The 27,378-nt window shown below is 54.6% G+C and overlaps 1 protein-coding gene across 1 annotated transcript in view; it reads right to left on the bottom strand.

The window, feature by feature from the left end:
• Positions 1–27,378, bottom strand: part of CDH22 (cadherin 22) — a gene marked incomplete at both ends in the record, with an annotated part of 76,421 nt that overhangs the window by 38,996 nt on the left and 10,047 nt on the right. The window contains 3 exons of the mRNA XM_080716765.1: positions 1,661–1,828; positions 11,989–12,108; positions 25,920–26,214. Coding sequence (XP_080572891.1) covers positions 1,661–1,828; positions 11,989–12,108; positions 25,920–26,214 — 583 coding nt within the window. The remainder of the gene's footprint in view (positions 1–1,660; positions 1,829–11,988; positions 12,109–25,919; positions 26,215–27,378) is intronic.

The raw sequence follows: 27,378 nt of genomic DNA, 5'->3' as shown, positions 1-27,378 counted from the left end.
GAAATGATAAAATTCACACAGCAAAGAAAAAGAGCGCCACTGCAAGGAACAGCTGAGCTCCTAAGCATGGCTGAGACACAGGAGCAAGACACGAGCGCTCTGCATTGCGTGACGCCGCTTAGACGAGGTTAAAGTGGGCAAAATGGGCCTAGAAGGTTTGGTGATGCGTCCAGAAGGGAGCAGACTCTAAGAAAAGCTAAGAATAGATGAGAAAAGCAAGCGTGGTTACCACCCGAGGGAGTGGTGGGGGTTCGCAAGCTGCAAGGGGCGCACCGTGCGTCTGCGCCATGGTCGCTGGTCACTGGCGTATTTGCTTTATAATTATTTGTTGAACTGGACATTTCTACCTTATGCTCTCTGTGCTGTATTTTGCCACAAAGGAAGGAAGGGAAGGAGGGAGGGAATGGAAAAGAAGGAAGAAAGGAAGGAGGAAGGAAAAAGAGGACGAGGGGGCAAAGAGAAGGAGACAGCAGAGAGAGGAGAAGTTTTCCTCTCTCTAACTCTGAGCTATACCCCCAACCCTATTTTTTTTTTTTTTTTGCGGGTCTGGGGATGGAACCCAGAGGCATTTGACCTCCAAGCTACACCCCCTGCCCTATTTTTTATTCTTTATTATGAAACAGGGTCTCACTGAGTTGCGGAGGGCCTCACTAAGTAGCTGAGGCTATCCGCGAACCGCGATCCTCCCGTCTCAGCCTCCCAAATGCTGGGATTACAAGCTTGGGCCTGGGCTCCTCCCTGCTCTGCCCCCAGTTCCAGGGGCGAGGGGGGCCGCCTTGTTGCTCAGAGCGCAGCTGGGCGGCTCCTTCCCTGGTGGGGCCGGCTGCGGCATGGGCAGTGCGGCCTCGGTGTCCGGCTCCCGGCGCTGCACAGCGGTGCTGGCCGCAGGCTCTGCCGCGCTGTCTGGCTGTGTGCTCGGCTAAGGGATTGGATTCCCTTATCTTGCGGGGGTCATTCCCCCGTGGCGGGGCCTAATGTGAGAGCAGCAGACCTCGAGTAATGACTCGCCCGATAGGAATCAGCCCAGCTCCCAGCGGCATTTCGTCTCTGCCAGCTCTGGCGGCTCTCAGCCTAAGCCTGGGACAGAGGGGCTGATGAGGACGTGGGGGCCTGGGCTGGAGAAGCCCCCAGCTCCTGTTGTGCCAGGAGAGGCAGAGGGTGCAGAGGCCTTCCAATTCAGAAGTCTCCGGCCTCATAGCAGGAGGAAACACCCGTGACTCAGTTTCTCCAGGCACACGGTGGGTGTCCCTCCACCGGAGATGGTACTGATACCTCAGTCTACACCCATGCAAGCCCCCACCCAGCCCAAACCTGTCCGTTTGCAAGCATGGGTCAGCTGCGCATGGTCAACAGGTCCCAGGGGCGCAGGGGCCAGTGAGGACCGGTGCGGCTGGGCGGGCTGCACAGGTGGGGCCTCTCTGCAGAAAGTAAGATCAGGGGTGGGAAAGTCATTGCGTCCCTTGAATGAACGGCAAACCACACCTGGCTGGGGCCTTCTGCGGGGGGCATGGCCAGAGAGGGCTGCGGGCAAGGTGGCACCAAGGGGGTGGATGGAGAGATGGCAGCAGTGCCCTTAGGCGGGAAGCCGGGGTCGGTGGGAGGCGTGAGTGGGCCGTCAGACACACACAGACGCAGCCCGGCTGCCGACGGTCTCACTCACTCTGCGGGAAGCGAGGTGGGTTGTCGTTGACGTCGGTGACCACAATAGTGACAGTCGTGGAGCCGGAGAGGCCGCCCAGCTGGCCGGCCATGTCCGTGGCCTGGATCACCACCTCGTAGCGCTCCTGGCTCTCGCGGTCCAGGTCGGGCACGGCCGTCCGGATGACGCCTGCAGGAGAAGGAGGTGAGACCCGGGGCCGCCAGCCGTGGGGACCCTGCGTTCAGGTCCAAGTTCCTATTGGTCAAGTTCAGTATGGGGGGAGTGCCGCATGTCCGTGGTGCCGGCGTGGGGCTCAGCGGCCACCATACGCATGTGTGCTCGTAGAGACGTGCTCACGCACACAGGCACATTCAGATCACCACACACGTGCACACGCTCACACTCAAATACACTCTGAAGTGCACACATGTGCAAACACACATTCACATTCCTACGACTCATACGACTGTTACCTGCACACAGCCTCACACATACACACTCATACACACTTACACCACCCTTGAACACTCATGTGTACTCACAGACACACACATCTCACACAGGAACAACGAAGAACAAAGGGAAAGATTGCCTGATTTACCAAGAAGAGGCCTGTGCTGCTCCCAGCCGCACCCAGCCAACCGGTCCCCCGGCGGGGCCTCAGTTTCTCCTCCTGATATTTTACGTGAGCCTGACTGGGTCAGCGACACTCACAGGTACCATGCCGCGCTCCATGAAGAGTCCCCCAGCCCCAGGGCCGCACCCTGTGGGCGCCAGACTCTGTCCAGGCATCGGCTGGTCCCTGAGCAGACAGCCCTCCACGAGGCAGAAGTGGGGTGACTGCGAGACTGAGTCTGTGGAGGGAGGGAGGGAGGGAAGGCCAGCTTCCCGTCTCCCTGCCGGCCAAGGAGCCTCGGGTCTGGAGGGGGAGTCCGTGAAGCATTCAGAACCTCTCCTGACACTCATTGCAGCCCGCCCGAGCACCAGGTGGTGACAGGTGGCGTCCAGGGCCTGCGCGCCAGGTGGAGTGATGCTCCAGCAGCCCCGTGATGTGCCCCATAAAACCTGAGCTCCCTCCTCCTGTCCCCAAATGCTCCCCAGACTCTAGTAAAGGCAGAAGGAAGGGAGAGGCGGTTGGGCATGCACGCCGGGTGTGTGTGCGTACATGTGTGTGTGTGTGTGTGCACGTGTGTGTGTAAATGGGAGGTTCTGGGGGTGCTCCTGCTTTTGTGAAATCACAAGGAGATATGGAACGAGCATTCGGTCTAATCAGGGGTCACGCAGCCTCTGACAGCGGCCTTAGCGGCTCCTCCCGTGCTGTGGCTGGTCTCGGGGAGTCTCAGAAGCAGATCGCTTTGGGCTGGATAAACCCAGATCGGCTGCTTTTTAGTCTGGTGACTCTGAGCAAGGTCTCTGAACCTCATTGTCCCTATCTGTCAAATGAGGACAACCACAATACCTTTTCTTTCCCTTTTTGGGGGGGGGGAATGCTGGGGGTTGAATCCAGGGGCATTTTACCTCTGAGCTACACCCAGCCAGATTTTCTATTCTTTTTTTTTTTTTTCTTTTGCGCTGTTGGGGATGGAACCCAGGGAAGTTCTACCTCTGAGTGACACCCCCAGCCCTAATTTTTTATTCTTTATTTTGAAACAGGGTCTCACTAAGTTTTGGAGGGCCTCACTAAGTAGCTGAGGCTGGCTGCGAACCCAGATCCTCCTGTCTCAGCCTCCCGAGTCCTGGCTCCACCACAATACCTATCTAAGGAGCAGGAGTTCTCCAACGTGGCACCGTTGACATTTTAGGCAGGACCATTCTTTGTCGTGTGTGTGTGGGGGGCTGCTCTGTACACTATAGGATGTTTAGTGGCAACCCTGGCCTTCACCCACTGCACTGTGTAGCATCCGCTCTCTGCACCCCAGTTCCCAGCATGCCTCCAGACGCTGTCAAATGGACCTGGAGCAAAGTCACTTGACAGGTTTCTAGGAGAAGCTCATGTGATAACAACAGTAACCAACACTCAACGTGCATTTACTCTGTGCCTGACGTTGTTCCAAGCACCTTCAATGAATCATCCATTTAATTCTCTCCACATCCTATGAGGAGGCTGTGAGTATACCCGTTTATTATTTATTTATTTATTTATTTATTTATTTATTTATTTGTGGTACTGGGGTTCCTAGAAACCCTTCTGCCTCCGGGCTACACTTCCAGACCCTATTTTATATTTTTATTTGGAAACAGAGTCTCTTAAATCAGCACGGCTGGCTTCGAACCTGCGTGATCCTCCTGTCTCCGCCTCCCAAGCGCGGGGATGACAAGCGTGCGCCACCACGCTCGGTGAGAGACCTTGTTTTAAAAATAAAAATAAAATAGAGCTGGGGATATAGCTTGGAAGTGGACTGCCCTGGGTTCAATCCTTGGCAAGGAGCTAGAGCTAGAGATAGAGATAGATAGGAGGAGGAGGGGAGGGGAGAGAAAGGAAGAAATCCAGCAAGATACAGGAAAGAGGGAAGGACAGAGAGAGAGACAGACAGACAGACAGACACACACACACAGAGGCAGAAGGAGAGAAGAAAGGTGGATGGGGAAGGAAAAGGAGAGAGACGGGGGGGGGAGAGAGAGAGAGAGAGAGAGAGAGAGAGAGAGAGAGAGAGAGAGAGAGGAAAAAGGGCAAAGGGAGAGAAAGCCAGAGAGAAGTACAAGAGAGACAGTGAGAGAGAGAGAGCAAGGGAGAGACGGAGAGCCAGAGAGAAACAGAGAAAAAGAAGGCGGGGAAAGAAGAGGGTGGAGGAGAGCCCGAGGGAGTGGAGAGAGAAACCAGGAAAGGAGAGCCTTGGAAGGAGGAGGAAAGGTGGGGGCACAGGAGAGGGCAGCTGGGGGCTCAGCAGCGCCAGGCCTGAGAGCGGGGGTCCCAGGCAGAAGGGCAGGGAGGGGGCCGTCTTCAGTGCAGGTCCCTCTGCGCCTAGGGCTGCCCTGTACATAGGGGGCTGCTGGTAGGATTCGGGTCACTGTACACCCATGTGTTTGGACACCAAAGCTGGGCATCCCAGCTCCGCAAGGGGCTTGGGGTCTGGGTCTGGCTCTGCCCCGTGGGTCAGAAGCGCCAGGCGGCTGTTCCCCCTGCCGACCCTGCCACTTCCAGCTCCAGAGAACTGGGTATGCTACTCTCGTCCCTTGGAAACCGGTCATGAAGTCTTGCTCAGCGTGTGATTTGGGTGCCATCTCGGCATCTGTGAATTGGCCCCCAGGAGCCATGCTGCCCGGGGCCCTGCTCCTGGGTCACGGGCTGTGGTCGGTTGCCATGGCAATAGCTCTCATTGAACCATGTCTCCCGCTATCCACAATCTTGGATCATTCTCTCCTACTCGGAATCAGGCCTTGGCCACGTGACTTGTTTTGGCCTATGGGACGCCAGCAAGCGCGACAAAGGCCGAGGCTTGATAAACCTGGGTGCGCGGGGGCACTGTCCTCCCGGGATTCAAAAGCACTGTGCAGTGAAGAAGCCCAGGAGGAGCGGCCCGGTCAGGCCAGCTGCCCCCCAGCGACCTGGCAGCCAACTGTTGCCACCTGAGTGACCCCCACAAAGGAAGTGCCCAGCCAGCCCAGGGAACTGTGACAGAGAACAGATTGTTGTTGTTCTAAGCCACTAAGTTTAGGGTATTCGGCTACATAGTCCTAGATAACTGATGGAGAAATCTGCTGACTGGTTCCGTCTGGGTTCACTCATGTAGCCACGTTCTGCTGGAGGATTCGCTGGGCTAGGAGGACCAGGAGGACCCTACGCACACCTCTGGAGCAGATCCTGGCTGTGGGCTGGGACACCTTCCTTCTCTCATTCTCCTGCAGGATGTGACTCAGGACAGCAGGCTCAGGACTCTGCAAGTGCCAGCCTCAAGCCCCCTTCAGGCCCAATCTTTGCAATTTGCATAATATCCTTCTGCCCCATTCTATTGGCCAAAACAAATGACAGGCCAGCCCAGATTGGAGATGTGGCTCCGCCTCCTAGTGGGAGTGGCCAAGTCACTTTCCAGTTGGCCTTCCAGCCATTTCTGCTGGGTTTGTATTTGTGGGTTCAATCAACTGAAGACTAAAACTATTCAGGGGGAAAAAAAACAAACAAACACTGTGTCTATATAAAACATGTACCGACTGTTTCTTTGGTCGTTATTTTCTAAAATATAGACGATGACAACTATTTACGTAACATTTACTTTATAATAGGTATTATAAGTAATCTAGAGATGATTTAAAGTATTCGAGAGGGCTGGGCATGGGGGTACACACTTGTAATCCCAGTACTAGAGAGGCTGAGACAGGAGAATTGCAAGACCGAGGCCAGCCTCAGCAACTTAGTGAGATCCTATTTCAAAAGAAAAAATAAAATAGGGCTGGAGGTGTAGCTCAGGGTAGAAAGTCTCTGGGTTCCATCCCCAACATCACACACACACATACACACATAAAAGTAATCCAGAGGTCATTTAAACATCTATCTATCTATCTATATTTAAATACCAACAGTACTAGGGATGGAACCCAGGGGCATTCTACCTCCAAGTTACACCCCCAGCCCTATTTTTTTTATTCTTTATTTTGAAACAGGGTCTCACTGAATTGCAAAAGGGCCTCACTAAGTAGTAGCTGAGGCTGTCCGTGAACCGCGATCCTCCTGTCTCAGCCTCCCGAATGCTGCGATTACGAGTGTTTGCCACCATGCCTGGCTTCAGGAAGGTCTTAAAAGTCATTCACCCCTTCGTCACTTATGGAGGACCTACTCTGCGCCAGGGATACACAGACTCAGACGTGGGCAGGGTGAAAAGGATCGAATCTAGATTCAGACTGGGACAGGTTTGCGCCTTCTCTCCACCAGCTGCACGCCACCCAACCTCGGATGTGTTCGTGGGTCCGTTTCCATCCTATGAAGTGGGGGTACCCACACAGCTGCTGAGAGGCTCAGACGAGAGAAGCTTCCAGCAGCAGCTCTCACATTCTGGAGGTGTCTTGATGGTCCCCTTTCTTGAACCCTGGGTTGGGAATACCCCAAAATAAGTTCCAGGGCAGCCAAGCATAATGGCGCATGCCTGTAATTCCGGTACTTGGGAGGCTGAGGCCTGAGGACCACAGATTCAAGGCTGGCCTCAGCAACATAGTGAGACCTTCTGCAACTTAGTGAGATCTCATTTCAAAATAAAAAATAAAAAAATAAGCCGGGCGTGGTGGCGCACGCTTGTCATCCCCGCTCTTGGGAGGTGGAGACAAGAGGATCGCACTGGTTTGGAGCCAGCCTTGCTGGCTTAAGAGACCCTGTTTCCAAATAAAAAAATATTTAAAAAATAGGTCTGGGAGTGTAGCCTGGAGGTAGAAATGTAGAAGGGCTTCCAGGAACCCCAGTACCAAAAAAAAATTTATATATATATTTTTATTTATAAATATATATATATACATATATATATATTTATAAATAAAAGACACTTGGAGGTGTAGCTCAGAGGTAGAACACCTCTAGGTTCAATCTCCAGAACACCTCTAGGTTCAATCTCCAGTACCAAAATACTATTACTACTACTACAAAATAATAATAATAATAATAATAATAGTAATAATAATAATAATAATAATAAAGAACTTCAGACAGAAGTCCATGCTGGTGTTACCCACCAGCATATCTATAGAGCCTGGCATAATGCTCAAATACTACTTGGACTGTGATTGGCCCCTCCTACCCCTGCCACCTCATAGCCTGGGGGTGGCCACCTATTACAGCTTCTCTGTTAGAGCAAAAACTGTGTGGGCAGAAACCAGGTCTAGTTCACCTCCTCCACCCCGCAATCAAGCCCTTTACAGGTGCTCAAAGCATGTGTGTTTCCTTTTCTCCTGGTGAAAGGGCCGGCTCTGGCCTGGCGGAGAACTTTCTGCAGAGATCCTGAAGCCACTGAGTCTTCCCACCCTGCTGGGCTGGTGGAGGGCGGGGGCTGGCAATTACAACCTGACCACGGCTCCCGCAGCCCAATGCCCCCAGATCCAGCTGTTGTCCCCTCTGCCCTGCCACCCCTCATGCTGCAGAAGAGGCCCTGGGGCCCGTGTGACGCCTCATTAGCCCGCAAATGCCATCCCTGCTGCCCCCGTGGGGGGCTTGCTGGCAGGCCTGGCCTTTAAAACACACAAGTTAATTCCTCCTCCGGCACGCGGGCCTCGTGGCGTCGCCTCCTCCCTGCCTCACACCTTCCTCCCAGGCCTCGTTCGGGCTCTGCTCCCTGCTATCTGCACAGCGAGAACAGACTGTACCTCACAGCGGCGGCTAAATATAGACCCGCAGCGGCGGAATATTCCTGGCTGGGAAAATGGAGCTGGGGCCAGGAATGGTACCAAGGCGGCCCTGACAATGGGCCTGGGGGCCCGGCGAGGAAAATTCTGGCTCTTCCGGGGAAGTGTTAGGAAGGACCCTGGCACAGGCCCACGCTGACTCCTTCACCTGCCTGGCAGCGCTCCTTCCTCAGCCTCTGGGGAACGTTTCTGCTCTTCCAGGCTCTAGGGCCTCCGGCTCCCCACCCTCCCCTCGAGCCTCCCTCCCTCCGCAGCGGGGGCTGCATCTTAGACACTGGCCGCCCTCCTGCCTCTCTTGGAGTCTGAACTCCATCCGCCCACCCCTGGCCCTCCCAGCACTCAGTCCTGGCCCTTCTCTTTTTCCCTGTCCTGTCTTTTCTTCGCCTCCTGAAAGCGCACCCACCCGAAGGTCCCTACCCCGTCCTGCTAAGTGGACCAGGGTCTCGCCATCACCACCATCGCCCCCGGAGCCAACTCCACGCGCGTGTTGCTCCTCCAGCGCGCAGAGCCCTGGCCCCAGTTCCCCGTGGCTCACACGCTCACTCCATCTGGCTCTGCCGCAAGGCCTCCTCTCAGGAAAAGCCTGCCCTGATCTCTTACTCCAAGGCCATCCCCTTACCCTGTTTTACATTCATTGCTACATGACATTACACTATATGCTTTTGTGCTTGTAAACACATAGTAGGCACTCAATAAATACTCTAATGCAGCTGGGTGTGGTAATCCACATCTGCAATCCCAGTACCTGGGAAGCTGAGACAGGAGGCTCGCAGGTTCAAAGCCAGCCTCAGCAACTCAGTAAGACCCTGTTTCCAAATAAAAAATAAAATGGGGCTGGTGGTATACCTCAGGGGTAAAACAGCCCCGGGTTCCATTCGTAGAACCACCGGGGAAAAAAAAGTCTACTGCATGGGCACATAGTAGGCACTCAATAAACAGCTGACTGCATAGGCACATAGTAGGCACTCAATATATAGTTAACTGCACTGACACATAGTAGGCACTCAAAAAATAGTCAAATGCATGAGCACATAGTAGGCACTCAAAAATAACCTGAACTCTCCAGGTGAAAGCTGGTTTCTTTAACTCTGCCACAGACCCCAGGGCACTGCCGCCGACTCCTCTGCGCTGGAGAGTTACTGTCATTCTCATTCCTCCTGTTTCAGTAGGAGGTGCTCCTCGCCCAGCTGAATACATAGGACGAGGTGGAAAGAGAAATCAGGGGTTCCTAACTTCGGGGCCTTGGTCTGGCCAATGCAGGATCTCACCGTACCCCTCAGCATCTCAATGCCCCCCTCTTTCTCAGTCCTTCACCATCCCTGCCCTCCTAACTGGACAGGCAGATTAAGGAGTTTGCCAGCTTCTGGCTTCTGTCCTTTGGGGGCTCTACACGAGGTACCCCATGTTTGGGGGCCTCCCTGCCTCCAATCCCTGCTTCGGAGCCAAGCTCTACAGTGGCTGCCCGAGGGATCTTGTTAAAATGAAAACCTGAGCGTGTCACGTCTCTGCTTAGAAGTCATCAATGAAGCCACAGCGTCGGCGAGGAGGAGGGGAAGCCAGCACTCTCACACGCGGCTCGCAGGAGTGTAATCTAGTCCATTTCTGTATTATCTGCTGGGATTCCAGATGCATGTACTCTATGACCCAGCTTTCCCACTTCCTGAAAATTATCCTGCAGATATGCTCACACAGGCACAAAATGATGTATGCACAAGGTTATCCACTCTAGCACTGTTCGTTGCGGCAAAAGATTGGAAACTGCATAAGTGTCCATCAAGGGGGGACTGGCGAAATAAATTTTAGTGTATCCATAACAGACATTAAATAAGAGGATGAGGAAGCTCTTTATGGACTGATAGGGGATAATCTTCAAGACATATTGTTAGGCAAAAAGGCCAGCAGTGTGTAGAGCATGTCTTTAGAGCTACCGTTCATGAAAAAAATAAAACAAATACAAGAGCCTTATTTTCTTGTACATGCATAGAAAAGCTCTGGAAAGATTCACAAGAAAATTACATCGGTTGCCTTGGGGACACAGACTGGGTGGCTTGGGGGACTGGAGAGGGTGAAGAACTGCCACTAAATACTCATTTGAACTTTTTGAATTTTGAACCTTGAGATGTATAATCGATTTTCTAAAAATGACTTAATATTTTTCTTTCCATATATGTATGTACACACACACACACACACACACACACACACACACACACACACGATTGAATCCAGAGGCATTCTACCTCCAAGCTACACCCCCCAGCCCTATTTTTAATTCTTTATTTTGAAGTACAATCTCACTAAGTTGAGAAGGGCCTCACTAAGTAGCAGAGGCTGACCTTGAACCTGCGATCCTCCTGTCTCAGCCTCCCAGGTACTGGGATTAGAAGGTAAGCCCCACCATGGCTTTATATTTTATTTTATTTGCCAAGAGCCTCACTAAGTTGCTGAGGCTGGCCTCGAACCTGCGATCCCCCTATCTCAGCCTCCCAAGTACTGGGATTACAGGCTTGCAGCATGGCGCCCAGTTGACAGTATTTTCAAGTGAATGAGTCCAAGGTCTCCTAGGACACACACGACAAGCAGCTTCCTTTAGAGCTGCGATGACTAGGAGCTGGGAGTGGGAAGCACTTTCTTTTTTACATTTACTTAATGTTTGAATGTTTTCTAAAATGTATTACTTTTGCAAGGAGGAAATAATAACGAAGATATTATATGTAAGAGAGTAGGATGCAATTATAACCGTGCTCGTAGACTAGAACCCTCCTCCCCACACAGAACCAAACAAACACACGGACAAAAACTCCAGGCCGAATCGTCACTCCCTGCCCACTGCCCTCACACTAAAACCCAAGCTCCTCGCCGGCCTGGCGCGCACGGCACAGCGGGCCCTGCCAGCTCCTGCATCATCTCTCAGCGCCCGGAGCCCAAGCCCCAGTTGCTTAGAATTCCCCTCATGCCTCGGGCAGATCTCCACGCCTCTGGCCTGGAGTGCCCTCTCTGAAGTCTCCATCTGGCCGGCAGCTTCTTACCCTTGGAGACTGCCACTGCCGTCCCCAGGAAGCCTCACGTCCCGAGTGCGCAGGCCCCGGGGCATTTGATACACGCTCTGCGGTATCTGGTAGACTCGCAGATCTTCCTCCCTCCTCTCGCCAGGGGTGGTGAGAGCCGGCGCTGGCAGGCCTGGGCAGCTGTGTGACCTCCAGGGAGTTGCTTCACCTCTCTGGGCCTTAGGGTGCTCGTTGTTTGGTGGTGCCTGTGTGTATGGGGGTTGTGAAGGAAAGGAGCTCGCCGTCTAGAACGGCCTCGGCCTGCTTGTCATTCCATCAGATCCTTAACAACAGCCTTGTGAGCAGAGTTTCCAACGTTGCCGAAAAGGCCCCCTCCGGGAGCTGGAAGGGCCGAGGACAGCCTCCCTCTTAGTTCCAAGGACAAACGAGCTGCTCAAAGGCCTCCGAGGTGCTTCCAGAGCAGCTGCCTCCGCCTTTTATTTTTATGATAGTCTCACAGGAGCCCCCACCAATTTTTTTTCTGTTTTTCATCCCTTTCCTCTTCCCGTCCTTGCCCCCTACCACACACCCCGGCGTCCCCCGCAGCTTGCAAGATGCCTGTCTCCATGTCTTCTGTGCGACCTCAATGTTGTTGGTACAAGTAGACCTCTGAGGTTTGGCTGTGGTCCTTGACCGCCCCCACGGCATAGACACCACTGGGTTGGCCCAGGCCCCTCCCTCAAGTTCCACCCCGGCCCCACCCCCTTGTCCTGGCCCAGGCCCCGCCCCTTGTAGCCCTGCCCTGAAGTTCCACCCAGGCTCCAACCCCTGTCCCAACCCAGGCCCCGCCCCTTACAGCCCCGTCCTCGAGTTCCACCCAGGCTCCATTCCCTGTCCCAACCTAGGCCCCGCCCCTTACAGCCCCGCCCTCGGGTTTCACCCAGGCTCCACCCCTTTGCTCCAGCCCAGGCCCCGCCCCTTACAGCCCCGCCCTCGAATTCCACCCAGGCTCCACCCCTTTGCCCCGGTCCCGCCCCTCACCGGTCTTAGGGTCCACAGTGAAGTGGTGCTCGCCGTCCAGCACGCTGTACACCAGCCGGGCGCTGCTGCCGTACGTGGGGTCATCGGCATCGGAGGCCATCACCTGCATCACGGAGGTGCCTAGGCCCCGGAGACCAAGAGACAGGGTCACCCGGAGCCGCCATGCTCGTTCCTCCCACCTCTCCCCACCCCAGAGAAGCCCGAGAAGAGAGCCATGGAGGTCATGGGAGGCGGACCCTTGCAGTCGGTGTGGATTCAGACTGGCAGGGAGAGGCGCCTCTCTAAATATGTTCCCTCTTCAACAAAACGGGGTTAACCCTCAGCCACAGTCGCCTGGTTGAGGGAGTGAATTTTGAACTCTGGGCACAGAGCGGCTGGGGGTAGTCTCTCAAGGACTGCAGTGATCTAATCACCGGTTAAGGTGATTGCCACCTTAGAGCCAGGCGCCTCCCTCCCCGCCCCGAGTTCTTCTACCCCCTCCACCTGTTTGGGTCCCTCAAGGACTTTCTCATCCAGGTCCCCGCCTCGGCTTTGGGGGCAGCCAAGAGGGATGGCCCGGTTCACTGGGCTCAGGGGCTGGCGTCTCCAGGGCTCTGGGCAGGAGAGTGGCAGAGCCCAGCTTTCCCTCAGGGAAGTAGCCAGCTGCAGGCCCTGGTGCCCTCCTCGCCCCTCCCCCGGGTGCCCAGACAGCCCCCCACACACTTCTCCTCATGCTCTGCACGTAGGCTGCTGGGGAGAGTATAAATTGGATAAAAGTCCATCAAACAGCGGCAATTAAGTTATTGATTTTCGACGCTGCCTCATTAAACTGGGAGCTTCTCTCGGCCTGTCCCAGAGATGGCTCTAATTTGACATCATGTTCAATTTGACGAAAGCAGGGCTTGGGACGTGAGGCTGGACCCGGTGGGGGAGGGGTCAAGCAGAGGGGCCGGCAAAGCCGTCTGGTACAGCTGAACCTCTCCAGAAAGAAGGGGGAGAGGGGGAAGCTCCAGAGGGAGTCCCAGGGTACGAACCCCAGGGCGCGGACCGAGACTCGCTTCAGGGGCATAGGCTGCTGGATGCTGGCTGGGGCCCGGGCTCTCTGGGCTGGCAGAGTGGCATGCCGGGAGGTGAGGCTGGTTCAGTGTGTGGCTAATGAGTGAGCCTGGATGTGCTACCGCAGCAGTTCTGCGAAGCCCAGCCCGCTGCCCGCCTCTCCCGCCTACAGCCCGGGGCCCTCCATCATTCCAGACAGACACATGTATTTATTTTTCACTCCTTTGCATTCCTCATTTCCCTCCCTGGTTCCCCTCCCAACCAGAGTCTCCTAATCTGGCCCTGCAATGCGCCTCTCTTTGAAGGCTCCAGTTCTGTGTCAGCCACGTCCAAACTTGCTTTGACAGGCTGGGGAAGCAGAGTGGACAAGCCCCTCCCTCCGGATGCTGGTGTCCAGGGGTCCCCTGCTCGAGGCTAAGGGCGCCGCCCCCGGCCCTCCCGACGAGGTGGAGGAGGGAGTGGTGAGCTGCCGGGCCTTGCACCTGGCTTCACCCACCTCTTAAACACACCATCTCCAATCCTCAGAGCATCTCAGAGATGCAGAGTGGGACTTTCTAATACTGCTGGTGAGAAAACAGGCCAGAAAGGGGAAAGGCTGGACTGAGCGTCCAGGGAGAGGAAGCGGTGGGAGCTGAACCCAGGACTGTGCTGCCAAAGCCCTCTGGGTACCAGAGTCAGCACAGGCACAGGATGGTGGTCTGGACGCATAGCCAGTACCTCTGCCGCTTAGTAGGATTTGGGCCTTGGACATGTCAGGGACCCCTTTGTGCCTCAGATTTTTTTGTGTGGTAGGATTACAAGTGTATGCCATATGCCTGGCTTCAAACCCTTCACTTGGGAAACCAAGGAGACGGTATTACTAAACTCCTGAGATCCTTTTGAGAATTCAAATAGATTCCCACGTTCAGCACCAAGGACAGTGCCCAGCCCAGCCCGCGCTAAGAAGCCAATAAATGCAGGTGGTTGTCAGCTCTGGAGGCGAGGCACACGGAGTACAAAGGCACAATCATGCCTCCCGCACGGAGGCATGAAATAGGAGAAGCTACATAAAGCACCAGGCTCATGATGGGTGCTCAATAAATGTGGGTGTCATAACTGTTACGGGGGAGACTCTCGGTCACTCCCCCTGCCCGTTCCCACCACCCCATACGCAAGCCACAGCACTAGGCTGAGTGACTCCCCAGGGACATGGCTGAGCCCTCTCTCTCTCTCTCTCTCTCTCTCTCTCTCTCTCTCTCTCTCTCTCTCTCTCTCTCTCTCTCTCCCTGGCTGCATCCCAGGGACTCCCGCGGGGATGATGGAATCATTTCCCCAATCCGGGATTCTTTATTGCAGCCATCACAGTTAATGCCGACAGTGGGGATGGCAGAGGGTCAGCGATTCGCCTGTGCTCCCCCAGGCCCACAGGAGTGGCTTCCTCAGGCCACGCACCCCACCTTTGCACAGTTAGCAGCTCCCCACCATGGCAGATGAAGGAGGTGCCAGGCTGTGGCTGATGAGACCACCTAGGGGCTGTCCCCTCTAGGTCGGCTCCAGACCTCACACTGACTCTGACATAGTGGGGCAGGAATGCCCCAAGTGTTCACTGATCTCGGTGGTGTATGGACTTCTACCTTGGTCCAATTTAAAGCCACCAATGTGCTATCTACCAGCCCACAAAAGTTCTGAAGATCAATACAGCTCTCATGAGTTGGAACCCATGATTATATATTAGTGTTTGGTAACAGTGAGCTGGGTGTGGGTGTGCAGGCCTATAAAAATCCCAGGACTCGGGAAGCTGAGACAGGAGAATTGCAGACTCAAGGCCAACTTCAGCAACTTAGTGAGGCCCTTAGCAACTTAATGAGACCTTATTTCAAAATAAAAAGGGTTGGGGGTATAGCTCAGAGGTAGAATACCTCTGGAGCCAATCCCCAGGACCACTCAAATAATAATAATAATAATAATAATAATAATAATAATAATAATAACAACAACAACAACAACAACAATAACAACATAATAATAATAACAAAATAACAATAATAACAATAATAATAATAATGACAATGATGTGCTAGGTACCATGATATAAGCCCTTTATGTACACTGCCTCATGGAATTCATACAATAAAGCCTCGCAAGTGAGACTATTACGATCTTCACCTTACATGTGAGGACAGGAAGCCAAGCTGAGCAGTGGGCCCCTCTCTACCTCAGCTTCCTTATTTATGAAGCAGGTGCGACGCTGTAAGAAACTCAAATTGATTTCTACAACCAGGTCCAAAGGTAGCACCTAGCAAATTCAGCTGGCAAAGAGATAGGCAAGGCAGGACTCGCACCGGGTGGATCTGATGTCAAGACTCCCCTGAATGCTGGCTCACAGGTCGACTGGAGTGGAACTAGACAGGTGGGCAAGAGAGGGGAGACTCAGAGGAAGGAGGGGAGGGGAGCGGGAGGGCAGGAGCTGGGTTTGCATCCTCCCTCCCTGCTGCTGATTCTAGCCCAGGCTCCTAGAAGTGGGGCTGGAACTGGCCGCTGTCCGTGGTGCTGCCCCACCCCCCAGCCTTTCCGTGAAGTGGTGTTTAAGAGTCCAGGCTGGGATATAGGAGAGAAAGGGCTGCCTAACTGATTCCTAGGTAAATAGGATCTCAGGGCCCAGGGATTCATACGGAATGTCAAATATAGAAAAGCTGGTCCTTGGAGGACACAGAAACCAATGGTTCTCAACCTGGCTGCGCATTACAATCTCTTGGGAGCTTTAAAATAAAACCAACGTGGAGCCCCATCCCAGAACAATTAAATAAGACTTTTGGGTGGAGCCCAGGCAAGGGTATTTTTACAAGCTCCAGGGTGATTCGAAAGTGCCTCCTGGAGCCGGGCGTGGTGGCGCGCGCTTGTAATCCCCGCTCTTGGGAGGCAGAGACAGGAGGATCGCACAGACCCTGTTTCCAAATAAATAAAAAATATAAAATAGGTCTGGGAGTGTAGCCCAGAGGTAGAAAGAAGGGCTTCCAGGAACCCCAGTACCACAAAAAAAAAAAGAAAAGAAAGAAAAAAAGAAAGAAAGTGCCTCCTGGTCGAGCCAAGTGTGGTGCCACACACCTACAATTTCAGTACTTGGGAGGCTGAGGCAGGAGGATCACAGATTTGGGGCTAGCCTGAGCAACTTAGTGAGCCTCTCAGCAATTAGTGAGAATCTGTTTCAAAATTTAAAAAAATCAAATAGAGCTGGGGGTATAGCTCAGAGGTAGAACGCCCTTGGGTTTCATTCCCAGTACCCTTCCCCACACAAATCTAAAGAAGTAATTAAAGTGTCTCCTGGCCTAAAAACCAATGCCCGAGACTCCACCCCTTGGATGAACTGGTGGGGAAACTGAGTCACGGGGGCCTTAGTGGCTTTCCAAGATCACATCACTAGCAGGGGGACTCCAAGCCAGGTCTGTTTCCAGGTCTCACTGAGCCTGTACCGCCAGCATGAGAAAGAGGCAGGAGGTCAGCTCATGCCACCGAGTCAGCATGAGAAGTCAGGTGCTGCTGGAGAGGAGAGGCCCCTTGACCACCACAGTCCTGGGTTCAGATTCCCACCACCCGCCACTCCCTCACTCTGTGCCCTCAGACAAGTCTGGCCTGCTTTCTCATCTATAATTATTTTTTGGTGGTACTGGGGTTCCTGGAAACCCTTCTACCTCTGGGCTACACTCCCAGACCTATTTTATATTTTTTATTTGGAAACAGAGTCTCCTAAGCCAGTGCATGTAGCTGGCTTCGAACCTGCGCGATCCTCCTGTCTCCGCCTCCCAAGCGCGGGGATTACAAGGGTGCGCCACCACGCCCGGCTCTCATCTGTAATATTAGAGCAGCCAACCTGCATGTCCAAGATGCACTCAGGGCTAGAGATGGTGAATTAGGAGGCTGGTAAAGCTGGGCGTGTACTGGGTGCCCAACAGGAGTTTATCCCTGCCCCTCCTCCTAGCCTCATCTCTGGTTTGTCTGAGTGGTCCTAATGCGGTCCATCCCGGAGCAGGACTGAAACCTACATCCCAGCTTGTCCCTTCACGCTTGCTATCTGTGGGGGGCAATCGAGGCCCCGCGGGCTGCTGGAGGGGGTGAGTGTTGCATGCAGAGGAGCTCAAGGATACAGACAGGCGTTCTCACTCCAGCCCTGTCCTCGGCGCAGTGCATGGGCCGCAGGAAAACCAGCCAAGCTCCCCGAGTCCAGTTCCCCCTTCTGTAACATGGAGATAACACTTTATCCCTCCTGCTCCCCGGGTGTGGGGGACCCCTTAATGAGATGAAAGACGTGAAGCACTTAGCAAAAGAACAGAGTCCTCCACCGAGGTGACCACGTGTCATTATGATGAAGTTGTTTGTAATTATGATCATCCGGCTGCCTCCCTACCTCCTCGGCTACCCTGCTGGGCCCAGGGACACCCTAGGCTCACATTTAGATTCTCAAACATTTATAAAAAAAAAAAATACAAGTCCCACCCCCTGCTGCTGCCAGCACTGCACGGAATGCTTTCTATTAAAAATTAAAAACCACTTGTCGAGTCCCTGGGAACACTGGGATTACACAGGAAACAAACCCCTTCTGAAACTCCTCCCTCCCGCCTCCTCCCAACTCCCTCTTGGAACATCAGTCATGATGCCGGAGTGCTGGGCTAGTCTTGACCTTGCTTCCGGCCGCCCAGCCAGGGCAGGCTAATGCAGATGGATGACACACAGGAGACCCGGGGAAAGTGGCTGCGCAGGAGGGGAGGTCGCGGGACGGAGGAGAGGAGGTGGGGCCAGGGACAAGTGACAGGGAAAGCGGCACCTCTAGAGAGGTGGGACAAGAAAGTGGGCCAGAGATGGAGAGATGGCGGACAGAGATGCCAGAGCGGGGCTGGAAATGAGACTCTCAGAAACAGAGACAGGGAAAGGGAACAGAGACAGAGGCATGTATGGTGCAGGGCTGGGGGTAGCAGGAGGGACAAGGAGCGGGAAGGTCTGGTAAGATGTGGGCCTGTGAAGAGAGAGGGACCCTGGACAGCGCCCCTCATTCTTTCCTCAGGGTCCCAGCCACAGTCCCACCCACCCAGGCAGCACCCGAGTGCGTGTGTAGCGGGATGTGCCTCAGAGAGAGAGAGAGAGAGAGAGAGAGAGAGAGAGAGAGAGAGAGAGAGAGAGAGAGAGAGGACTCTCCCACCATCCCAAATTGAGACCCACAAGCTCCTCTGTGGGGCACCCAGGCTAGCACGACGGCACTTCCACAAGGACCTCTGTTGTGTGGTCCAGCGGCCTCGCCTGTTTGGGACAGCAACATTAGGTAAGTATCTGACATGCATCCTTCTGCCAGTGGCAAAACCAGTTTTGCTTACGGTTCAGTTCCATCTATCTGCCCACCATTTGCAGAGCAGCCCACCACACGCCCGGCCCTCCAGGGCAGCTTTACCACCTTGCACCCCCATGCCAGCCCCGTGGGCACAGGATCTGGCGATGACAGCGCTTACGTTTGTCGAATTGTTCATGGCTGGGAAAGCCAAAGAGAGACGTGGGTGGGCTTCTCCCTGTGCCTCTTACCTGGACCGGGGGGCAGCTCCCCAGGGCCAGGGCCTCTGCGCCTCTCTGACGCCTCCCCCACCCCCAGAAACCTCCTGCCCCGTCTCCCCCGACCCGGGTGGTGAGAGGCAGTGCCGTTGCTAGGCAAGGAGATATTGCACATATAGATCTTCCTGGACTTTAATTAAAAACATCTTTAGAAGTTGTCTCTGCAGAGCCAGCGATTGATTCCTGGCTTGGGCCTGCGGGCTGCTGAGCCATACTCTCTCTGGCTGCAGACGGGACAGTCGGAGGCCCCCAGGCTGCTGATGTCCTCCCCAGATGAGGCCCTGGGGGCCCGGCCCACCCCCCGCCTCCCTCCTGCCCTCTCTGCCTCACTCCGCCGCTTCTGAGCCCCGGATTTGGGCACCGGGGAGCACGCTTCTGCTATCATTCCCTGTCTTCTCTGCTGCCTTGCTTCCTTAGTGTGAAGTGGTCATGTCGCCGGGCGTGGCGGCGCACGCTTGTCATCCCAGCGCTTGGGAGGCTGAGACAGGAGGATCGCACAGGTTCGAAGCCAGCCTCAGCTACTGAGTGAGGCTCTCGGCAACTTAGTGAGACCCTGTTTCCAAATAAAGTATAAAATAGGTCTGGGAGTACAGCCTGGGGAGGTAGAAAAGCCCCTGGGTTCTACCCCCAGTACCACAGGAAATAAAAGAAAAAGAAAGCCGTGGGTGCCGAGTCCAGTCACTTCGGCTCCGGTTCCAGGCTCCGGGTGTCGTTCTAGCTCCGACTCTTCCCGTGGAACCTGAGACGAGTCACTTTACCTCTCATCGCATTTATTTCCTCATCGGCAAAATGAGGACAGTAATACCTGCCCTGCGTATTCCCCGGGATTGCGAGGATAAAGGGAAATAGCTCTGTGAAAGCAGTGTTGGCTGATAGGTATTATTTAGTGAATGTCCCAAGAAGTGCAGGCTGTACTACCAAACAGCCTTTTCTTAGCCATTAAAGATGCCGCTCACAGAGGAACTGGAAGGCGCGAGGCTGGGGCTGCGGCAGGTCCCTGCCTGCTGCCACGGTCAGCTGAGCCCCCGCCCTGTGGCCCGGCCGTGCTGGTGCTACGGTCGACGTGCCCCCACATCCCCCGTCCTTTTCTCGCTGTAGACATCACTAACCCGTTGTGGCATTCTTTTCTGCTGAACCCAAACAATCTCTTTGACTCCCTGACCCCGCCCTACAGCCACGACCAACGGCTCAAAGTTGGTGCAGGAGATGGAATTGGTCCGAGGTTAGAGACGGCGTCCTGCTCCGCCGTGCACCCTCCGCACGCCTAGCAAAGTGCGACGTGCACGCGAGGTGTTAATAAGTGTTTTCCGAATCAAAAGTAACTACTTAATTCTCTTTATGCTCGGTGGGTCTAGATATAAAGTAGGTGCTAATAAATGTTTGCCGTCGGGTGACTCATCTTCTCGAATTCTACAGAGTCAAGTGCTCTGGAGGCCTTGTGTGTAATAGGTGCTAATAAACAGTTGTGGGCTTAATTCAATTACTTAATCTTTATGTCCCCTGCAGTGCCCAGAATGAAGCACGAGTTAATAAATGTGCCTTAAGTTGAATGCCTCTTTCTGTGCCCTCAGCGGTGCCAAGCACAGTGTCATGCACACAGTTGGCATTAAGTGGTACGTAGAGAACCAGGTGTGACGGTACCTGCCTGTAGTCCCAGTACCTGAGAGGCCGGAACAGGAGGACTGTAGCTTTGAGGACAGCCTCGGCAACTTAGTGAGGCCCTCTGCAAATCAGTTTCAAAATAAAAAGAAAACAGGGCTGGGGGTGAACTGGTGTGGGACCCTGTAAAATGCTCCTGCGTCCACCGGTTGGGTTGTGACATCCCAGGAGAGGGATCCAGGCTCCCTCCATGGAGAGGTTATGTTGGCCGGCTCTTCACTGCAGGGCTCAGTCCTTGTTGACCGCACTGCGGCCTCGAGTTTTGACTTCCCTGGCTCTGCAATGTTCAGACTCAGATCCATCTGCGCCCCTGACATCTGCACCTGGCTCCAGTAGACGTCTCAATCGGAACATGCCCAAGGATGAATTCTTCATTTATTTTTCAGACTTGTTCCGGAGCACTGGTCTCTGTCTCGGTCACAGCAGCCCCATCTGTCCACTTCCTCAGGTCGAAATCTTCAGACCATCCTGTCTCCTCTGCCTCAGCTCCCCACATCCAGTCCCTCCTGGACCGGCTAGTCCTCTTTTTTTAATGTATTAAAGACTGAGCACAGAAACATTCTACCTCTGAGTTAGGCCCTTAGCCTTTTTTTTTTTTTTTATGGTACTGGAGATGGAATCCAGGGGCATTTGCCTCCCAGATACACCCCCAGCCCTTTTTTTTGTTCTTTATTTTGAAACAGGGTCTCACTGAGTTGCAAAGGGCCTCACTAAGTAGCCGAGGCTCTCCTCGAACCGCGATCCTCCTGTCTCAGCCTCTCAAGTACTGGGATTACAAGCGTGTGCCACCACACCTGGCTGCCTTTTTTATTTTTAAAAGTTTCAAACAGGATCTTACTAAGTTGCTGAGGCTGACCTTGAACCTGCGATCCTCCTGTCTTAGTCTCCCCCGTACTGATATGACAGGCAAGCGCCACCGAGGCCAGCTGGCTCTACCTTCAACACACGTCCAGAATCCCACCCCTTCTCACGATCTGCGTGGATCCCAGTCAGCATCCTCAAGCCTCCTCCCTGCCCACCACCTCCTCCCAGCCCTCCTCCCTCTACTCTATTTTCAATGCAACAACCAAGGTGTGTGTGTGTGTGTGTGTGTGTGTGTGTGTGTGTGTGTGTGTTACTGGGGATTGAACCCAGGGTGGTCTACCTTTGAGCTACAGCCCTATTTATTTTTTATTTATTATTATTTATTATTTTTTGTGGTATTGGGGATTGAACCTAGGGTCATTCTACCTCTAAGCTATACCCCCAGCCATATTTTATTTTTTTATTTTGTAATAGGGTCTCACTAAATTGCAAAGGGCCTCACTATGTAGCTGAAGCTGGCCTCAAGCCCAAGATCTGCCTGTCTTAGCCTCCTAAATATTGGGATTACAAACGCACACCACCACACCTGGCTTATTTTTTATTTTGAAACAGGGTCTCACTAAATTTCTGTGGGCCTCACCAAGTTGCTGAAGCTGGCCTTGAACCTGCCATCCTCCTGTCTCAGCCTCCCAAGTACTGGTATTACAGGTATAGGCCACCACACCCAGCTCTAAGTCTTTTTTTTTTTTTTTTTCAGTAAACTGGGTATGAAACCCAGGGGCATTCTACCTCTGAGCTACACCCCCCAGCCCTATTATTTTATTCTTTATTTTGAAACAGGGTCTCACTGAGTTGCAAAGGACCTCATTAAGTAGCTGAGGCTGGCTGCGAACCCATAATCCTCCTGTCTCAGCCTCCCGAATGCTGGGATTACAAGCGTGCACCACCATGCCCGGCTTAAGTCATTCTTATAAATACAAGTTGGAGCATATCCCTTCCTCCCTCCCCATCTCACGCACAGTACAACTGAAAACCTTCCACTGGCTACCCAGTCCCGAGTCCTGTGTGATCCAGCTTCGGGTCCTCCTGAGGTGCCCAGACACTTCTCCATCCCTTCCTCTTCTCCAGCCACACTGGCCTCCTTTCTAGTCCTCAAACACGACACACACACTCTGCCCCAGGACCTTTGCCCTTGCTGCCCCCTGTGGCTGGAGCATTCTCCTAGATTAGCGGTTCTCTAGGTGTGGTCCCCAAACCAAAAGTATCGCCTGGGCATTTCATTAACACTTCTAACAGCCCAGACCTACTCAGTCAGGGAAACTGTAGCTCAGTATTAGAGCCCTTACATAGCATGCATGCGGCCCTGAGTCGGCTACCCAGCACCACAAAGAGAAATAAAGAAGCAAGCTCCAGGGAGAGAGGAGCGGCCATCAGCTTTAATGAGCTCTCCGGGTCACCTGGGTACGCGAATAGTTTGAAAACTACTGTTTGGTATAGTTTTTTGGTTCCTTTGCTTTAGTCTGCGAATTAATGTTCTCTTAGAAAAAAGAGAAGCTTTTTTGACCCTTCTATCTAAAAGAGCATCCCCCCACACCAAAATCACTGCCAACCCCCTCTTCTATAGGGCAATCCAGCCCCTAGGCAATATATATTGACTTGTTTCTTTCTCATCTTTCCCTGATATAGTATGTGGGCCTTCTAAGCAGCCCCAATGCTTGGACAGTGTCTGGCGCATAGTAGGTGCTCAATAAACATCTGTGGCATGAACAAACCCCTCCCAGGCTCAGAAGGGTACTTTGAGGAGCCCAGAGGAGGACGGGACTTCCCAAGGTCACGTGGGCGGGCAGGCGGTTTTCCATCCGCCAGCTCAGAACCTGCTTGGCTGCCTCGGGACCAGTGTAGCTGGCGCGGCCCCCCTCAGAAGCATGGCGCATCGGCCCCCGGCACACTTCCCTTCCCTTTTAAGCTCTGAGTGGTTTAATTTTCGAGCACTGCTGCCTTTCATGTCCCAAGCTGCGTCCCTGCTCCCTCTGATCTCCGCAACCACCCAGCCCCACTGCCGCTTGTCCGCCCCGCCCTCCTCAGCCCGGATCAGGAGGCGCAGTAATTGTGACTGATTTTCAAAGCTGCCTGGAGTCTCAGCACACACCCCCGTGTCGGGTTCGCTTCTCCTTCAAAAAGTTGCTCGGATAAAATAAACTAATTTAATTTCTGCCTCTTGCCCCCTCCTCCTGGATTCCCCAGCTCCTCCCTGCAGAGCCATCCCGCCTCCCTTTGTCCTGAGTGTAAGATGGAGCCAGCAGGCTGGGGAAGGGGGGCGCTATGGGGCTGGGATTCAGGGCCGCCCCCGCCTCCTGCTCGGTATGATCCTGGATGACCTCCTGCCCTTCTCTGTAAAACAAGGCCCTGGCCACTCCAGCATCTGAGAGCCAAGCCCGGCAGCCATGGCTGCTGCTGACCATGCCTGGTGACCGTGGCCACATCCCTCCTGGCGGGGCCTCAGCATTCCCATCTCTGGGGCGGAGATGCTCCCATCAGACCTGACCCTCTCTATTGGTGATGGACGAGCTGGGTGGTGGCGGTGTGTGGCTACTCCTTGCCTGGAGCCGTCCCCAGCTGCTCTCCCCAGGGCAGCAGGGGGAGCATCGCCAACACACATGGGCCCAGGTCACGTCCTTCCCAGGCCTTGCCTGGGCAACCTGCTCTCCTCCAGCCCCCCAGGCAGCTCTCCTCCAGCATCAGCACCAGTTACCTTTCCAGTCCTTTCGTTGGGGAGTGGCGTGGGGGCCGTTGGACCTGGGAAGTCAGGGACTCGGGCTGCCCGCCTGACTTGGGATGTGAGTCACAGTTTCCCTATTTGCAAAATTCGTGTCTAAGTTCTCACCAGACTCGGAAATTCACTGGGTCGTGGCCACTGACAACCTCCACATTTATCTCCCCGGCCCAGAGCTCCCCACAGAACCTGCTTATTCGCCTGCCTTTTTAAAGCTCTCCGCTCGGCTGTCTGGGAAGTAAGTACTTCTGACTCAGTGCGTCTGAGATGGAGCTCCCGCTTTCCCCTGGTCCCCGCATCTGCTCCCCCCATCTAGTCTAGCAAATGGAAATTCCATCTACTTAATCACTCAGGTCGAAATCCCCACCGTCATCCTTGAGTTTTCTCCCTCTTACACCCCATATGCGGTCTATGAGCAAGGGCCCGCGGCTCTACTTTGAAAATCCCTCCACAGGTCGACCTCATTTCAGCTCCCCCACCGGCTCCGTCCTGCTCTAAGCCACCACCCGTTTTCCTGTCTGGGTAATGGCCACGTCCTCCTCCGGGGCCACGCGCGTTCCTGCGCCGGCCCTCCCCTGCCCATCTATTCTCCGCAGAGCAGCCACCGATCCTGTGAAAACTCGGTCGGGTCATGTCATTCTTCTGAACAGCACCCTCCACTGACTTCCTGGCTTGTTCAGCATAAAGGTAATTCTCCAGCTGGGGTCTACACGGCTGCAGTATCTGGCCACCGCGCTCTCTCTCCCCGAAGGGATTCAAAACCAGGGCCTTTGCGCCTGCCTGCCGCAAGGCCCACCCCCTCCTTTCCTTATTTGTTTCAATTGGTTTCTCAAAGAGGCATCATGGAACCAATCGTTTACATGTTTATTATTGTCTGTATTCCTCAGGCAGAATGGACTCCTCCAGAGGCCGGGCGTCTCCTCTGCCTTTTACCTGCTCTGGCCCCTGTTCCTAGCACCCAGTCGGTACCCAACAAGTATTGGAAGGAAGGAAAAAATACGCTCCGATAGACTCACAGCGCGCCACGCATGCGCACGGGCCTCGGAGCGGGCCTCGCTGGCTGTGCGTGTGCACGTCTGCACGCAGGTGTGGAACGCATGCTCCCAGGCACGCAGGCGTCCCCACACATATGCACACAACCCTCCCGAGCCCACACCCTGCTGTTCCGTGTCCTCTCTCTCACCAGCCATCTTCTCAGGCCCCTCCTTCATCTCTGTCTAGTTGGCTTGCGGTGATGGGGAGGGCACAAGGCAGGGCGGCTCCCTGGCTTGTGCGCCCACCCGTGGCTCCAGTGTCCGCCAGAGCCCTGGGCTGAGCGGGGCCTCGGGAGTCAGACAACTGCTGGGGGAATTCCACTGCGAGTGGGAGAGGCAGAGTCATCTGAGCTTTAGTCTCAGGGTCCTGTTCTGTGCCGATGTGTTTCTAAGTACGGTCACATCTCACGTCTTCGTGTGGATGTGTGCTTCAGTAACACTTCCTTTTTTATGTACTCAAATGTGTGCACACTGCACCCCTGGGTGCTTGCAGCCACCCTGGGGAATGCCCTGACTCTGCCTGGGTCCTCAGGCCACGAAGTTCCCAGCAAGCCAGGGCTCCCCTGTGGGCAGTAGGCAGAGCTATCTGCATGGTGTGCGCCAACTGTGCCCGGGGGAGCTGCACACCTGGCAATCACACACGACCTCAGCCACAGCTACACGCTCAGCCCAAAAAGGACACACCTGCCTGTGGCCACGGGACACAGCAGCGCAGTGGTGCCTGCCTGCCTGGGCCGTTCGCCTGTGTCCGTGTGGGTGGACAGGTCCGCGCAGAAGTTCTCTCTGTGTGAGGGCTGCTCTTACGCGGGGGTCGCACGTGGCTACGCCAGTGTGAGGTCACATCTAGGCTCTGCCTCAGCTGTGACCCTCGAGACCTCGGCCAGGGGTGCGGCTGCGACCGTATCAGGTCTAGTCCCGCCCCGGGAGCACTGGGGCTCGCGTCTGCACCCTGTGCCCCGGGGCAGCAGCTCCCAGCCTCCCACAGAGGACCTGGCAAGCTCTTTGGGGCACATCACCCTGGTCCCCCCGCAGCACCCCTGGGACCCGCGGCCCACCTGTGGGCGACAGTTCTGCCACGCTGCCGATGTAGGGGCCATGCAGGAAGCGGGGCTCGCTGTCATTGATATCCTGCACTTTGATGATGAACTCCGACTCAGGCTCCAGCAGCCGGTTGGTGGCGCGGTCCCGCGCCTGGGCCTGCAGCGTGTAGAAGGTTTTCTGCTCACGGTCTAGGCGCTCCATTGCGTGGATGTCGCCCGTCAGCTCGTCGATCAGGAAGATGGTGCCAGCGCCCTCGCCCGAGATGGTGTATTTGATGGCTCCGTCGCCCTCATCCGAGTCTGAGTGGATCTAAGGAGGCAGGAGGGAGGGAGGCAGGATGGAGGCTGGGGAAGGGAGGCTCCCCTCTGCTGCCTCACTTGAGTCTCCCTGGGGGCCGCTCCCAAGCACAGCTCTCCTTGGACACACTCACACCTGTACGGGAGAGCTCGAAGCCTGGAAGCTACACGTGTTCCCGTCCTGGTGTATACTCTGACTTAAGTGTGTACCAGCCCTCCATGGCTCAGCCTGCCCCATCCCTGTGCCCGTAACCGGCCTTCCCCTCAGCCCCCAGAGACAGCTCTGAACACATCCTGCCTTGCTCTCAACCCTTCCATGGCTCCCCACTGCCTTTACCAAGAAATCCAGAGCCACTGCCTTCTCTCTCCGTCTTGCAGCACGTGCTTTGAGGCCCATCCTAATGTCTCTGCTACTGAAAAGCCATACACCCTGCAAGGCTCAGCTCAAATGCCACCTCTTCCAGACGCCCACTCACCGCTCAGCCCCAGATCTCTAGTGCATCAGGCCGATGTCACCATGTTCAGGCTCGCAGGATCGCTGTCACCAGCGCTTCCCACACCTCAATGTGCACGCGAATCGCCTGTGCAACTTGTTCAAACGCAGCTTCTGACTCAGTAGTAACTGTGGGGCGGAGGCCTGGGGTTTGCGATTCTAATGAGCTGTGGGTCCATGGCTGCACTCTGGCTCCATCTTCCCCTGGGCTCTGAGTGCCAGGAGGACAGGGTGGCATCGTACACAACTCAGGACATGGAGAGACGGGCTCGTGATTGGGCACACCACAGGGTCAGGGAGTGGAGGAGTGGAGGAAAGGAGGTGAAATTATAGGGCACCTGCTGTATGCCACACACTCTGCTAGTTCAGGCCCCAGGCAGAACTCTGTGTGTGTGTGTGTGTGTGTGTGTGTGTGTTGTTGTTTTGTTTTATTGGTACTGGGGATTGAACCTAGGGTCATTCTGCCTCCAAGATATACCCCCTGGCCCTATTTTATTTATTTTTTTTTGTTTTATGGTACTGGAGATTGAACCTAGAGTCATTCTACCTCTGACCTACACCCCTGGTCCTATTTTTTATTCTTTATTTTGAAACAGGATCTCACTAAGTTGCAGAGGGCCTCACTAAGAGGCTGAGGCTGGCCGCAAATGGCGATCCTCCTGTCTCAGCCTCCCAAGTGCTGGG

Source organism: Muscardinus avellanarius (assembly GCF_963383645.1).
Source record: "Muscardinus avellanarius genome assembly, chromosome: 19".
Lineage (NCBI taxonomy): Eukaryota > Metazoa > Chordata > Mammalia > Rodentia > Gliridae > Muscardinus > Muscardinus avellanarius.
This window is presented reverse-complemented; position numbering and strand designations above follow the sequence as displayed.